Source organism: Pelophylax lessonae (genome assembly GCF_965119305.1).
Source record: "Pelophylax lessonae genome assembly, chromosome: 2".
Taxonomy (NCBI): Eukaryota; Metazoa; Chordata; class Amphibia; order Anura; family Ranidae; genus Pelophylax; species Pelophylax lessonae.
The window spans coordinates 35,617,591-35,634,481 of NC_138769.1; the positions used below are offsets into that span (position 1 = coordinate 35,617,591).

The 16,891-nt window shown below is 48.1% G+C and overlaps 1 protein-coding gene across 1 annotated transcript in view; it reads left to right on the forward strand.

Annotated features, from left to right (window-relative positions):
* Positions 1–15,801, forward strand: part of MAEL (maelstrom spermatogenic transposon silencer) — a gene marked incomplete at its 5' end in the record, with an annotated part of 112,281 nt that extends 96,480 nt beyond the window's left edge. Inside the window, 3 exons of the mRNA XM_082248410.1 lie at positions 9,099–9,231; positions 9,442–9,499; positions 15,665–15,801. Of these exons, the coding sequence (XP_082104536.1) occupies positions 9,099–9,231; positions 9,442–9,499; positions 15,665–15,780 (307 nt within the window). The 3' untranslated portion in view covers positions 15,781–15,801. The remainder of the gene's footprint in view (positions 1–9,098; positions 9,232–9,441; positions 9,500–15,664) is intronic.
* Positions 15,802–16,891: the final 1,090 nt, after the last annotated feature.

The following is a 16,891-nucleotide window of genomic DNA, read 5'->3' on the forward strand; positions in this document are numbered from 1 at the left end:
GTCTGATAAATGTGTGGGAACAGAAGACGACCAGACTTTCTCGGATGGTCGGGGCCAGATAGCTCTAGGGACGGCTGGTTCAGATCCAGTCAGCGCCAGTGGTCCTAGAAATTCTAGGATGGCCTCGTCAAGCCGGCCTGGCCGACTTGGACATGCTAGTCGCAGACGTTCCGTGGGAACTTCGTCTCAGGGAGTGTCTGCGGTCTCGAAGACCAATCTACCATCGTGCTTTACAGTCGCTGGTTTTAATGGCCTGGCCATTGAGACCCAAGTACTGAAGGACAGAGGGTTGTCAGCTTCAGTCATTCCTACCCTTATTAAAGCAAGGAAAGCGACTTCCAGCAAGGTCTATTATCACACATGGAAGACTTATATCGCGTGGTGCGAATCTTTAGGATTTCCTCCACGTACCTATTCGGTGACTCGAATATTGGCCTTTTTGCAAAAAGGGGTTGAGCAGAAACTAGCCTTGAGCACCATCAAGGGTCAAGTTTCAGCAATAGCAATCTTCTTTCAGAAACCTTTAGCTACCAAGTCCTTGGTGCGGAATTTCATCCAGGGGGTGCGGCACCTGGCTCCACCAGTCCGCGCGCCCTTACCGCCCTGGGATCTTAATTTGGTTTTGTCGGTTCTACAGAAACCTCCCTTTGAAAACATCAGGGAGATTCCCTTGCTTACTTTATCCCAGAAGGTGGCCTTCTTGGTGGCTATCACTTCTGCACGCAGGGTGTCAGAACTGGCTGCTTTATCATGCCAGTCCCCATACTTAGTGATTCATAGGGATAAGGTAGTACTTCACCCTAAGCCATCCTTTCTTCCTAAGGTGGTTTCAGATTTTCATCTGAATGAAGATATTGTACTACCTTCCTTGTGTCCTCAGCCCAATCATCATCGGGAACATGCGTTGCATTCCTTGGATGTGGTTCGGGCAATCAGGGTATACATGAAGGCTACGGAATCGTTCCGTAAGACGGATTCACTTTTTGTGATCACGGATGGCCCCAGAAAGGGGTTGCCTGCATCTGCCGCGACTATTGCCAAATGGATTAGACAGACGGTGGTACAGGCTTATTCTATTAAGGGTCAGAGTCCTCCGTTCCCTGTTAGGGCGCACTCCACTCGAGCGCTCAGTACTTCCTGGGCCTTTCGCCATCAGGCGTCAGTGGTCCAGGTATGTAAGGCGGCCACCTGGTCGTCGGTACATACCTTTACAAAATTTTATAAAATTGATGTCATGGCATCGGCGGATGCCTCATTTGGCCGCAAGGTTTTGCAGGCCGCAATTTGAGGAGACCGGTGGTCTACCTCGAGGGTTTTTTTCTGTTTGAAAATTTTTTTGTTGAGTCTCATCATTAAGGATGAGCATTGTAAACTTCTAGTTGGCACCGGTTGGGCCTTTTAGATTTGGATTTGATTTCCATTTTCCCACCCCTCATTTGTGATACTGCTCTGGGACTTCCCGAAGGTGCTGTATCACCGAGGACTACGTCTGTCAATGAGCGATAGAGAAAAATGGATTTTTGTAAAATCTTACCGTAAAATCCTTTTCTCTTAGCTCATTGACAGACGTAGTACCCGCCCCTCTGTTTTTGAATTGGGTTGGGTTAATTTCTCTAGACACTGCTTTTGTGACATAACTGATTTGCTGTGGCAGAGAGAGAGAGGATATACCCTCGGGGACTGCCCCTAGGGTGTGGCCAGAGCATTTTATTTCCTGTCTAGTCCTACTCCAGTGGAGGCAACATAACCCGAAGGTGCTGTATCACCGAGGACTACGTCTGTCAATGAGCTAAGAGAAAAGGATTTTACGGTAAGATTTTACAAAAATCCATTTTTCTCTTACGTCCTCCGACAGTCGCCGCCTCTTCATATTCGTCACATATGGGGTATTAGACTTTGCTCCGAAGGAGTAGCTAGGCAACAGAATATGTTAACAATAAAGCTTTTAACATATCCCACCCTCAAGGGGTGGTCCCCTCAGTCAATACCCTCCTACTTCCTGCAACCATATCTCAGTTTTAATGTCTAGCTTGTCAGGAGTGGCTGGCTCTCTCTGTGCTGGGACTTTCTGCCCCAGGCTCTTTCTTCTTTTTAAAATTTTGTTTGAGTTTTCTCTCTACCTTTACTTAGCTGTTATTTTGTCAGCGTTAGTTAGTTCTTCGGATGAAGAGGATCATGCGGACTGGGTCTCGGGCTGATCCCCCTGGTCGCAGGTCGTGGGTCAGTGGCTTCCCAGTCTGCCATCGAGCGTTCAGCCAGGTAACGCTCCTGGCACAGTGAACGACCCATCCCTGTTCGGTGCAGGGATGATTGGTGAGGTGGCTACCTCACTGGACGCTGTGCGGTTTCTTAACCTCCATTGTGTGCGTCTTGAATGCGACTCTCCCTGCCTCATGTGCAGCGGCTTGTTCGCCTGTGCGGGTCCCCCACGCCATGTGAGGTAAGTGTATTTATGTGGGGACCTGTCTGTCTGGGGGGGTGTCAGTCTGGGACTGTGTAACCTGCCTCTATTCACACTGCTTGTCTCCCTATCTCTCGGCTGCATGCTGTGGGCTGCAAGGGGGGGGGGGGGGAGCTGTATGACACTGTGTGTGTCAGGCTGGTCAGTGTGAGAAGCTGTGTGCTGTGGGGCATGTTTTTTGGCATGTTTGGGCATATACAGCGATCGCTGCGGCGATCTGACATGTATTCTGATTTTGGAATGTAATGTGTGTTTTTTAATGCACTGTGGAGCGGCGGTTTCGGCGCCAAACGACGCCATTTTGCCTACACTCGCTCCGGCCGCATGTTTTACATGCATGGCGGCCATTTTCTTGTAGCCTCCATAGGCTTACATAGAGCGCCCTGGCAGCATCACTTCCTCTTTCCAGGAACACCGATCGAGGCAGCGGCGAGGGTCTCCTCAGGTTTTTATCCTTCTGTTCTTGCTATCCATTGCCTGTGTTCAGTTTGCATATTCCCTGTGGGGGTCTTATTGTGCTTGAGTGTGGTGCGGTGGGCTGCGCTTGCCGCGCTTGCTTAAAAGGGGCAGTTAACCCTTTGTTGTCTGGCATTACAGGGGCAATGGATTCTCAGGAGGGCAAATTTCCTACAGCATTGGTGGAAAGCCAGGGGACCGCTGTTTCCCCCCCAGGGGGGGATTTAGCCACTATTGTGGCTGGCCTTGCTGCTCAGGTGCAGATGCTGGTGGCTGCTCAATCTACTAAAAGGCCCAGAGTTGCTCTTTCCTCTGATTCTGAGGGTGAAGGTGATGGGGCTGTTATGGCGGGGGCCTCCTTATCGGGGTCCCGCTCCTCTCTTGATCTAGTGGGGTCTGAGGTGGAGGCTGAAGTTGAGGGGGTTGATAATTCTCCCCCTGGCTCGCCTGAAGAGCTTGCAATCATGGATGAGTTGCTTGCTTCCATTAAGCAAACGCTGCGTTTGCAGGACGAAGTGTGTCCCCCCGCTGCCTTGGCGGCTTATGGGACGCAGAGAAAACGCAGGACGCCGCAGGTTTTTCCCTGCAATGATGATTTTCAGCGCGCTGTTAAGGATCAATGGCGCAATCTGCGCAAACCTTTTGCGGTACCAAGTAGATTCAAGCTGCGTTATCCTTTTTCGCCTTCCACTGATGAAAGGTGGTGTGTGCCTCCCCCAGTGGATCACGCAATTGCGGTTTTGAACAAAGCCACTGCGATTCCTGCAGAGGATTCCCCTGTGTTCCGTGATGCCACGGATAGGAGACTGGAGTCTCTTGCCCGTCATACTTATTCTGTTACGGGTTCTATGCTTAAGGCTCTGTTTGCTTCTCTCATGGCGGCCCAGGCGATCGCAAGTTGAACGCAGATGCTTAGGCGCGTCCTAGTGGCCAACTCGGCCTCGCCGGCGACCCTGGATATGGTGGATCAAATCCACCAGGGTGTCATGTATCTGTGTGATGCGGACCTGGACCTGGTTCCGTTGGCTGCACGTGTGCACAGCGTGGCGGTGTTGTCTCGCCGCCTGGTTTGGTTGAAATGTTGGTCGGTGGACCAATCTTCACGTAAGACCTTAGCCAATCTACCTTATGATGGGTCTCGCCTTTTTGGGGAGTCCCTGGATGTGTTGATTAAGGGGATCACCGGGGGTAAGAGCACTCTCTTGCCCCATTTCCCCAAGGCTAAGGGGGCTTCTGGGAAGAAGCATGCTAATTTTCGGCCCCCTCAGGGGTCCTTTCGTGCCTTTCGGCCGCACTACAAGGGCAAACCGTTCAAAGGTCAAGGCTCTCAGAAGAAGCCCTGGTCTGGTAAACAGAAGTCCGGCCAATCCGGATCTGCAGCCCATAACAGTTGGGCCTGAAGGGGCGCCCTCACCCAGTTTTGGGGTGGGGGGACGCTTGCTCGGTTTTCTTCAGCCCTGGTTGGCCCGTGTGCGGGACAGATGGGTTCAGGAAATCGTTCGATCTGGTTACAAGATCGAGTTTCTCTCTCGGCCGGAGAGCAGATTTTTTCCCTCAAATCTTCAACTGTCTCCAGAGCGCTTGCGGGACCTGCACCTGGCGGTGCGGGACCTGAGGGCTCAGGGAGTGGTGGTTCCGGTGCCTCATCGGGACAGGTTTCGGGGGTTTTATTCCAATCTGTTCACCGTGCCCAGAAAGGAGGGCAAGGTTCGTCCAATTCTGGACTTGAAGGCTCTGAACCGCTCTGTGCGGGTTCGCAAGTTCCGCATGGAATCCCTGCGGTCGGTGGTGGCTGCCCTGGTTCCGGGGGAATTCATGGCCTCCATCGATTTGAAGGATGCGTATCTTCACATCCCCATTTTCGAGGGTCACCAGAGATACCTTCGATTTGCCATTGCGGAGGATCACTACCAGTTCGTGGCGTTGCCCTTTGGTCTCGCCTCGGCTCCGCGGGTCTTCACCAAGGTGCTTGCACCGGTTCTGGCATTATTGAGGGCCCAGGGCGTTTCTGTCCTGGGGTATCTGGACGACATTCTGGTTCGGTCTGCGACCAGCCAGGGTCTGGAGAAGGACCTGTCTGTCACGATGCAAACTCTGCAGGAGTTTGGTTGGACGATAAATTTTCCAAAGTCGACACTGAGTCCGTCGGTTCGTCTTCCCTATCTGGGAATGATTCTGGACTCAGTGCAGGCGAAGGTCTTCCTGCCGGAAGACAAACTCAGGACTCTCCAGGAGGAAGTCGGGTCCCTCAGGGACGTTCCGCACTCGTCTCTGCGGACGTGTATGAGATGTCTGGGATTGATGGTCTCGGCCTTCGAGGCGATTCCATTCGCCCAGTTTCACACGCGGGGTCTCCAAGCGGAGATCCTGTCCAGGTGGGACGGGCGAACTCAATCTCTGGATCTTCAAATCTCGTTGAGTCATCGCACCAGAGGAAACCTTCTGTGGTGGCTCCAGTCCCCGTTGGTGTCCGGGGGCAAGTCGTTTCGTCCGATCTCGTGGACGGTAATCACCACGGATGCCAGCCTGTCGGGCTGGGGTGGAGTTCTGGGCGTTCTGTCCGCCCAGGGGACTTGGTCGGAGGGGGAGTCTTCCCTTCCGATCAACATTCTGGAATTGCGTGCGATAAGTCTCTGTCTTCATCGCTGGACGGACCGGCTGCAGGGCTGCCCGGTTCGGGTGCAGACGGACAATGCCACGGCGGTGGCCTACATCAACCACCAAGGGGGCACCAGGAGTGCCCGTGCGGCTCGAGAAGTGGCCGACATTCTGTCTTGGGCCGAGACTCATGTCCCGGCGATAACGGCGGTTCACATTCCGGGGGTGGAGAACTGGCAGGCGGACTATCTGAGTCGCCAGACCCTGGTTCAGGGGGAATGGTCTCTCCACCCGGCTGTCTTCCAGATGTTGTGCGCGAAGTGGGGTCTTCCAGATGTGGACCTGTTCGCGTCTCGTCTCAACAACAAGGTGAAGAGGTTCGTGGCAAGGACGCGCGACCCTCGGGCAGACGCGTCGGACGCGTTAGTGGCCCCGTGGCATCAGTACAGGCTGATGTACGCGTTTCCACCGATTCAGTTGCTGTCCAGGTTCCTTCGCAGGTTACACTCGGTACGCAGCACGGTGATTCTTGTGGCACCGGACTGGCCTCGCCGGTCCTGGTACGCAGACCTCGTGAATCTGGCGGTCGACGCCCCGTGGCGTCTGCCTCTTCGAGACGATCTACTGTCTCAAGGACCGATATACCATCCTGCTTTACAGTCGCTGACTTTGACGGCCTGGCTGTTGAGACCGAGGTCCTGAAGGAGAGGGGTCTCTCTCCAGAGGTCGTTCATACTTTAATCAACGCGAGGAAGTCTTCCTCAGGGAAGGTTTATTACCGTACTTGGAAGGCCTATTTTGCCTGGTGTGAGTCCAGGGGGTTTTCACCCCGCACGTACTCGGTTTCCCGTGTGCTGTCTTTCCTTCAAACGGGTGTTGATCAGCGTTTGGCGCTGGCTACGATAAAGGGTCAGGTGTCTGCACTGGCCGTTCTGTTTCAACGTCCCGTGGCTTCCAACTCCTTGGTTGGCACTTTTGTTCAGGGTGTGCGGCATCTGGTCCCCCCTAGGCGGGATCCTCTGCCCCCTTGGGACTTGAATCTCGTTCTATCTGTGTTACAACGTGCTCCTTTTGAACAGATCAGGGAGATCTCGTTGTCTATGTTGTCCAAAAAGGTCGCCTTTTTGGTGGCGATCACTTCGGCTCGCAGAGTGTCGGAGCTGGCGGCTTTGTCCTGCAAGTCTCCGTACCTGGTTATTCATTTGGATAAGGTGGTCTTGCGACCTAATCCTTCGTTTCTTCCGAAACGAGTTTCGGAATTCCATCTTAATGAGGATATTGTCTTGCCTTCGTTGTGCGCGAAGCCTAAACATCCAAAGGAGGTGAGATTGCATTCTCTGGATGTTGTTCGGGCGATAAGGGTTTACCTTAACTCGACTGAGTCTTTTCGAAAGACGGACTCCTTGTTTGTTCTTCCAGAGGGTCCTCGGAAGGGCATGGCGGCTTCGGCCTCTACCATCGCCAAATGGATCAGGCAGACCATTGAACAGGCCTATGCTTTGCAGGGGAAGGTTCCCCCTGTACCTGTGAAGGCGCACTCTACTAGATCTCTGAGTACGTCTTGGGCCTGTCGTCATGGGGCTTCTGTAGCCCAGGTGTGTAAGGCGGCGACTTGGTCGACCGTGCACACTTTCACAAAATTCTACAAAGTAGATGTTCAGGCATCGGCGGATGCTTCCTTTGGCCGCAAGGTTCTTAGTGCGGCTGTTCCCTAGGGTCCCTTGTTGGGGACTCCTGGCTGTTGGGATAAGTTTTGTATCCCCTGGTTTTTTGTCTTTTCCTGGGTTGTTGCTCCTGTTGAGCACTTGTTTTTTGCTGTTGCCCAGCTGGTTTCCTTCCTTTGGTAAGGTTCCTTTCTTTGATGCGGAGACTGCGTTGCCTTTCGGCGCGGATGCGTTTCCCACTCCTCATGTTTGCACTGCTTTGGGACGTCCCCATATGTGACGAATATGAAGAGGCGGCGACTGTCGGAGGACGTAAGAGAAAACAGAATTTTTGTAAAATCTTACCTGTAAAATTCCTTTCTCTGAGTCCTCCGACAGTCGCCGCCCCCGCCCCTCTTTTGGGGTTTGGTTGTATACTCTACTGCTATTCCACTAAAACTGAGATATGGTTGCAGGAAGTAGGAGGGTATTGACTGAGGGGACCACCCCTTGAGGGTGGGATATGTTAAAAGCTTTATTGTTAACATATTCTGTTGCCTAGCTACTCCTTCGGAGCAAAGTCTAATACCCCATATGTGACGAATATGAAGAGGCGGCGACTGTCGGAGGACTCAGAGAAAGGAATTTTACAGGTAAGATTTTACAAAAATTCCGTTTTTTTGCCTTACTGTAAAAATCCTTTTTCTCTGAGGTTCACTGACTGACACAGCACCTTGCCCCTCTGTTGGGTTATATATCCTTCTGATAAATAGTCCTGGCGCTTATCCTCCGTCAAAGCGCAGGCGCATGAAACGTAGTCACGGCAACAAGGAGAAGCTTGTGTTCCACACTGGTTCCTGCTCTGGGCGTGTCTGCCCAGTGATTGAGTGACGTCCATCCCAGAAGCGGTGCGGGCTCCGGCGGTTGTGTGCAACGGCCGACACACCAATTATCCATCTGGCTCCGCTCAGCTCCTCTCTTGACCAGGGATTTATCCATCTATCCCAGGGGTCCCAGAGGTATCTCTAACAGCGCCTTCCAGCCCTGTTGGTTCATCCGGGATCTTGCCCATGTCCTCACTGGTATACAGGACCTGACAGTTACACTCCATTTTTATCCTTTTCTGGTAATGTGAATAAACTATTTTTGATCTACCCCCTGCTGACTGTACAAATTTTGGGGTGATTTACATCTATATCGCCTCTGTGCGCCACCCTCCTTTCTAGTACATATGCATTCTTCTGACACTGCTTGTTACAAACTGAATTCCTATAGCCGGAAGTAATGATTTACCCCCTGGGACAGTCTCGGGGGAGTAGCCAAAATGGTTTCCGCCCAGTCCTACTCTTGAAGAGAGCAGCAAAAGCTCAAGGGTCTAAGAAGACATGGAGCTGTGTTTGTCAGTGAACCTGAGAAGGATTTTACGGTAAGACAAAAATCAATTTTTTTTCTCCTTTATTGATGTGCGCTGATGAGGGTGCACTGCTTAGCAGTGCTGATATGCACTGGTAGGTGGCACTCGTGGGCACTGCTTAGCAGCAGTAGGTCTGGAGTGTGCGGGACCAATATCTTGTTTACTTCAGACGATAATTGGCTTTTTTTTTTTCTCCTCACACTGTCAGCGTGAGGGGAAAGCCAATTACCGGCCCTGTTTACATCACGTGATCAGCTGTCAGCTGATCACGTGGTAAGTCTCATGGACTCGCTGATCAGAGCAAGCTGCATGGCCCACATGGGGCCGGAGGCATCGCATGCACCGGAGGACGCACATGGACGCCCTCCCTGCACTTCAGGCCTGTGCTGTTAGCCGCCTTTCGGCTATAGCGCAGGCAGCAGGAGGTTAAAATGGACCTGTACCTGGAGATCACTAAACTGTGTAAACTTCCTTTTTTTCTTTTTTTTTTTTTCTACATTAACTTAACTTGTTCATTTTGCTTCAGCTACTGTATCAGCAAAGCTTTGGCCTCCATTTATAACGTGACGCTTACATCATCTCACTTGCCCAGCCTAAACTTACAAACAAAGCGGTCATCTGATAATAAAACCATCATCCTCGATGCTAAAAGATTCCAGGTAAGCCAGCTTGGCTAAGGTTGGTTAGCATTGTGTGTTTTAGGGGGAGCTAAGGAGAGATTTGGAGTAAGCGCAACAAAATGTGGGGAAAAACCTAAAAAGCACATGCAAGTTTTACCACAAAGCTTCTTCATGATGGGCTTATTCTGCCTACAAAGTCGTTTTTTTAAATGATTAACCGTATCACATTATTGTACACACTTTCTACAGACAACAAGCGATCGTCTGCGTTTCACTGACAATTTGGATTCTGCAGGCGCTGCTTGTGGTAAGTTTTCTTCCTCAAATTACTTATTTAAGTTGTTGCTTTAGAAGATGATTTAAAAATATTCTTTTAAAATGTGCAAATAACTCTAGTACCACAACTAATCCTAAAATCAATCCGCAAATAAACTGTCCCACTTCAATCAAATACCAATTTAACAGCTAAAAGAAGGCATTAGTAGCGCAAACCCAGCAAGGTCCGAAAAGGATGCTCATCCACAACAGACAGCCACCAGCAAAATAATATTGCAATCCCATCAAAATCCCATATAATCCTTGATGGTCGCTAAATAGATGTAAAAGTAATCCAGGAAAGAAGAATCAAGATCCCAGGTGTGCAGCTTGAAGGAATACCTCACACTCCTCCACCAATTAGTGTCTCAATCCAGAGAAGATGGCAACTCACCAGACTGTGACACCTATCCACTCTCATGGAAAGGCTCACAAGCCTTTTTTTAGCGGACGGTCCACTTTCATGGTAATGCTAATTAGCCTAGCGGATATTATCACAAGCAGCGGGAGACCTGAGCGACCAGTAGGCCTGTCTGCCGGCTGGCCCAAGACCCAAACAAAGCAGGAGTTGGCTTTGATTTGGGTCTCCGATGAAGTGACCCGGAAGCGACGTCACTTCTGCTTTCCTCCGTAGCCAACAGTGGCAGTTTTAAAAAATGTAAAGTGTTCAAAAAAGCAGATTTTGGCATTTTTGAATACTTTAAAGTGCAGAGGAGGGGTTTAAAAATTTTAAAGTGCCCCCGTCCCTGCATGCCAAAGAAAAGGCTTACGGAAATGTATACCGTGTTCAAATTACACATGTGAGGTATCGCCGCAATCATTAGAGTGCGAGCAATAATTCTAGCAAAAGACTTCCTCTGTAACTCTAAACTGGTAACTGTTAAAACATTTTTAATCATCTCCTATGGAGATTTTTAGTACCGTAGTTTGTCGCCATACCACGAGTGCATGCAATTTTAAAGCGTAACATATTTGGTATCAATTTACTTGGCATAACCTCATGTTTGACAATATACCAAAAAAATTGGGCTAACTTTACGGTTTAGGGTTTTTTTAATTTAGTGAAGTTGTTTTTTCCAAAAGTGCGTTTCGAAGATCACTGTGCAAATACCGTGTGATGTAAAATATTGCAACGGCCGCAATTCTCCAAAGTCTGTGCTAAAAAAATATATATGTTTGGGGGGGGGTTTCTAAGTAATTTTCTAGCAAAAAATACTGATTTTAATTTGTGAGCAACAAATTTCAGAAATGGGTCTGGTCTTTAAGTGGTTTGACAGGAAATGCCGCTTTGCTTATTCAAGAAACCAGTGCAATGCTACATTTTATAGAACTACCACAAGAGTAATCACAGTTCATCCTTGCACCAAGATGGCTTTAGTTTAAAGTCCAACTTCGGGAGCATAAAAATTATCCCTAGCAGTGAGGCTGTGCCCACACTGCAATTGCTTGCATCCTGGGGACATAGAAAAGCTGATCTACTTACCCGGTCCTCGTTGCTGCTAAAACAGTCCAGTCCCTGCAGCATCTTTTCTCCCATGCTCTGACGCGCTAAGATTCTGATGTCAAGACCATTGCAGAGTCTAAAGCCCTGCATTAAGCGTGATGATACCAAGAGACAGTCTAATGCGGAAAATAGGGAGCACCATCTGCTCGGGGCATCAGGTAACTTTAAAGTTCTGCTCCTCTCCCCTAGCCTTAGCTGTGCATTCCGATTTGCTGAGGAAAGATTTACAAATTACCCCAATGTCGGGCTTTACATTTTCTGAGGGCTCGCACGACACAACAGACCTCTGGATAAAACCTTTGTTCTTGGGCAGATGAACACTTAGTGATACTAAACCAACATTATAAATGCTGTATTACATGGTTTTCATACTTGGTCACTATTTGTTTTCTGTATTCTGCAAAAAACTTGGTTGACCCTGCTGCTCTCTATCTTCACCCTCTGTCCATGTCCCCAATTCAGCTAGGGATTTTGCAAAGCAGTGTTGGCGACTCTGCACATGCTCAGTTTTCAGTGAGTTTCTATGCTGATCATTTCCTCCCTATCACATCTGAGCAGCCCATGTGACTATAGTCACACATGTAGGTGTATACACAGTGGTAAATGACAGTCCTCCTTCATACCTACTAACCAGCTAAACACAATAGGGGCAGGATTTTACTTGTAGCTTAATGGTGGCTTTACCTCCCTCTTCGACGAAGGGGTGTGATACAGCCTGTAACTGTCAAAAATCCGCCCACTCTGTTATTGCCACAAAATAATAAAGGTTTGATTTCAAATATAGATTTGCTCATTTAAAACAGTTTGCTGATATTTTATTTTACTCTGTATTCCAAAGTTTATTTTGAACGTGATCAGCTACACAAACATGTTATACTTGGTTTGCACAGAGCGGCCCTGAGCTTTTGGTCCCCTGCTGGCACTGTCCACTTCTCAGTGCCCCCAATAGGAAGCCGCTGCCTATGGTAGCTCATCTTCAGGCTTGATCCTGAGCCCCCCTACTAGTGTCCATAGAACCAGTGTGGCTCAGTCCTGCTCCCAGAATTTGATTGACAGTAGCAGGGGCCAGTGGCTCCCTCTTTTGCCTCTGTGAACAGAGATTGTAGAAAGAGCTGCTGCAGATGGGCACAACCCTGGATTAAGATCAGGCTCCAGTAAGTATGAGGGGGTGCTACAGATTAGAGCCCTGCCCGGGGCCTGTTTTTCTTAAACCCGCACCCACAACCTATGTGTTCCGCACCCGCAATGTTTGTCCAATCCCACCCGCAATGTTTGTGTCCACTCCCGCAAACTTTATCTCAGTGCTGGCCCTTATTTGCAGTCAAAGCCCTTATCTTATAATGCTGTATAATGATGCTTAAAAGAGGTCTTCAGGATAGAGGCTCATCATGCTCTCCCTTCAGCTATGGTTCCTCCTTCTCCTTCCCCAGCCAACAACCACATCATACAACGTTGCCTGATACAGTGCCAGACCAAACCATTACACACATGCTCTCCCCGCAGCTATGGTTCCTTCCTTCCCCAGCCAATAACTTCGTACAACGCCTGATACCAAACCATTACACAGAAAAAAGAGGGGGGCAAAGAAGAAAAGTCTTCCCAGACCTCGCTCCGCCAGCTCTAGTTACTCTTCTCGGATATGGTACTTGACTGCCAGTGTACCATAACCCGAGAAGAGTAATGAGAGCTGGCGGAGCGAGGTCAGGGAAGACTTTTTTCTTCCTTGCCCCCCTCCTTTTCCTGTGTAATGGTTCGTTCTGGCACTGTATCAGCATTGGTTATTGGTTGCGCTAGGCAAGGAAGGAACCATAGCTGTGGGGAGAGCATGCACAAGTACAGTGAGTCCTTACATCATAGAGTTCCCCGCGAGTCTCCCGCAGAAGTTCCTGACTGCCCGCAGCAATGGGAAAACCGCCCGCACCCCCGACATTTGCGGCGAGTCCCACGGGATCCCGCACCCAATGCAGCCCTCTACTACAGATACAGAGACATTTTTTACGTTAATGCAGGGAATGCATTAGGGTAAAAAAAAAATGCCAGACTGTACAACCACTTTAACAGACTGAGCACCCTGGCCATGTAAGGAATGTCAAATTTATTGAAATAAAATGTAAAATACTACCCACAGTAGTGCATGTATTGCTTATAAAATATGAAAGCAAGCCTGGCAAAAAAGGGTTAAAAAATGTGACGCCTTCCAGCACTGTCAACTGAAAACAATGGAAAAATTGAATGTGCTTTTGGGGACTCTTACCCTTCATCAGAGCCAAATCCATGGTCGTAACAAGAGGCCTTAAAGTGAAATTAAACTTTAAAAAATAAACAGCGGACAGACAGGTCAATCTGTCATAACTGCTTCTCGCTGCCTGTTGGTGATTGAGCGAACTGAGCTATACATGCGCACATTTACAGCTTGGCTCTGTGATTTAATTGTGATTGTGGCCAGAGTTGAAACCCAGAAGGAGGCCCTGGAGGAGAACCACCACCGACTGGAGAGCTGACACCAGAGGGAATTGCTTCCTACTGTGCATACTAGCGCATTATAGCTAAAAGCTTCTGGGGGGCCCATTTATTACATTTGTTTACATCTTGGCTCCAGGATGCTAGCTCGCACTACACACAGATAGTGCTCGCTCACACAAAGCAGCTCTACTACCCATTTAAAATTCAGTGAATGGGGATCATATAATACAAAGTGCTCTGTGATTTTTACATGGTAGGGGTGGGTACTGTAGCTGCATGTGACTCAAACCTCATTACATGCACCCTGTTGGTCTTTTAACTTATAGCATGCCTGCACTTTTTACAAACTGGCTGATATCAAGCTTTAAAGTGGTTCTAAAGGCTCAAGGTTTTTTACCTTCATGCATAGAGGTAAAAAAAAAAAACCCTCTTTACAGCAGCCCCTCCTCCCCGAATACTTGAACCCGATTGCGGTCCAGCGATGTGCACGACAGACTCTACTACTCCTTAATGGCTCCTGCTGCTGTCAATCACAGCCAGTGAGCCAATGAGTGGAGAGGGGCCCGGGGCCAAGCTATGGCTCTGTGAACACACTCATGGCTTGGGTGCCCCTACAGCAAGCTGCTTGCTATGGCTGTAGAAGGGAGGGGCCTGGAGCGCCGGCCCAGGGACCCAAAGGGGAGGTCCTGGGCTGCTCTGTCCAAAACCACTACTGCACAGAGCAGGCAAGTAGAATAGGTTTGTTATTTTTAAACAACAAACTTTTAATATCACTTTAACCACTTCTGGACCGGGCCTTTTTTACGCTCGTAGAATGGCGACAAAGATTGGTACTTAAAAATCCCTATAGGCGACATTTTAAAAATTTCTACAGGTTGCCAGTTTAGAGTTAGAGTAGGTCTAGGGCTCAAATTATTGCTCTTGCTCTAACGATCGTGGCGATACCTCACATGTGTGGTTGGAACACTGTTTACATATGTGGGAGCAACTTAGGTGTGCGTTCACTTCTGTGCGTGAGCTAACTGGGACGGAGCACTTTCATTTTTTTTTTTTTACACTGTCCTTTTTAAAAAAAAAAAAAAAAAAACCTTGATCCCTTGTAATAGAAATAAGCATGAACAATGAAGAGAGAACACCGCTCAGGCTAGTCAAAGTCCACGATTCAAGGTGGGTGCTCGGCTCGCCACCAGGAGAAGCATGAAAGAAGAAAATGATCACACACCATCACGGAATCCAATGAAGAAAAGTTCCTTTAGTCACAAGTGGTACAGGGTACAGCAGGGTAGGACAGACGTGTTTCACATGACTGCTACGTGCATGTTCACTACTGTAGTGAACAAGCCATAGCAGTCGTGTGAAACACATCTACTGTCCTACCCTGCTGTACACTGTACCACTTATGTGACTAAAGGAACTTTTCTTCGATGGATTCCGTGGTGGTGTGCGACCATTTTTCTTCTTTCATAGAAAAAAGCATGACAGGACCTCTTTAATGTGAGATTTGGGGTCTAAAAGACCTCAGATCTCACATCTACACTAAAGTCTTTTTTTTTTTTTTTTCCATGATGGAAAAAAAATGGGCTCTTTTTAAAACTCTTGCTAGGAAGCGACATAAGACATTGCTCTGGTCCTCCAAGGCCGTGGAGTGGGGGCCATCTTGCCCTCATTCAGCTTCCTGCCTGAGGGGACAGCAGTCCGAATAGTTTAAACTGCTACTTCTGGGTCTGGTAAGCAGGGAAAACGACCGTGAAGAAGGGACACCTCTCCCGCCGCCCATTAAGGTTCTCCCGCGGCTGGGACCACCCTTATATTAAAGTGGGCCGCCCGCTGTTTATGGCAGCTATCTTGGCCCCAACCAAGTACTGAGTGCATACTATACTGTACATGGACATACTTTTCAGTAAGCCAACATTTCTGTATTAAAAATCATTTTTTAATCGGTCCTATAATCAAATTTTTCTATGATACTGAATTTTGGGTTGTCACTATAGAATTTTGAGTTTCACTTTTTGAATAGAATTACTGAAATTAACTATTTGATATTCTAATATTTTGAGATTTCTTGCCCCATCCCAAAAAAAAAATTTGGTTTTTACACTTTCACCTGACACCCATATTGAGTCCGTTAATTAGCCAAAAATTCCACAGGAACGTGGTGTTGATTTTTTGTTTTACTTTCTGTCCATACAGGAGCCAGTACTTCGGGGATGAATGGAGCAGCTTCCTTTATGCCTAGGAGAGGGCGAGGCAGAGGCATACTGAGACTATTGGAGGAAATGCCAGATTTTAACCCTACTGAAGCATAAACATTTTTGTGATTTAATGTTAAATGGTTAATTCCAGTTTCTTGTACCCCTGCAGTGAAAATTTGGGTTTGTTTTCAAAATCTTGCCATTCCCAAAGCTGAAAACATCCTTTGCTTTATCAGTTTAGTTATGTTTGTGTTTTGGTCAGCTGACCAAAGGTTCTGACCAATGTTCTGTAGTTGTCAGGAATTGTAGAAAAACCCTACTTGTATCGTTTGCGTCTTCACGTAAAACTGAACTGATTTTCTATGCCAGGTTACACAATATGTGTACAGTTCTGTTATTTGCTGCAATGTTCAGGTTACTGATGACTTTTAGGATGTCGTTGGTTGGTTGATTTCCCTGGCCTGTAGCTTCTCTCGTGTTACCGGGAATGCACAAGTTACTATGGACGACTTCTACTTTTTTTTTTTTTTTTTTTGTTACCATTGTGCCTTAAGTTGATGCTCTGTTACCAGTCACTTTAACCAACTTGTAAATTTTTGCTTTTGAATGCCGTTCACATCTCATGACTTTATTTTGGTGTGTTTTGGCTGGAACAAGAAAGGTTTGGAGCCCTTGTTGGGTTTCTGCTGTTGCAGATTTTCCTTTGCCTTCTGTCTGGTAAATCCTGTAATGGGAAAATCCTACCAGAGCACCTGCTAACCAAAAACCTGAAAGGTTGTAATCCTTTCCCACTCAATACAGATCGGTAATGTTTGCTCTGCCAAACTTTTTTATTTTTTAAGCCTGGTACCAGACTATTCATTTCCACATCAATGTTACCAAAAAGAAATCCTATGTGCATTTAACATATTTTAGGCACATTTACCACCTATGTACATCTCACTTTGTATAGATTTGCAGAAGACCTGAGACCCCCGATCCCCTGTGGGTTGCTGCCATCCAGGATGTAATGGCAGCTGTCACTCCATAATACTCCTTCACTGGCAGCTAGATAAAAGGTTATGAAGGGAGGAGCTGTGCTAGTGCAGACAGTAATTTGGCACTCAGAAGAAAGGTCTATAACATGGTGGGAGATTTTGGGGGGGGGGGGGGTGGTCACATTTCCTAGCTTAAGCAGGACATTGCCGGTTAAAAAAAAAAAAAAAGCACTTTTATAGAGAGAAAA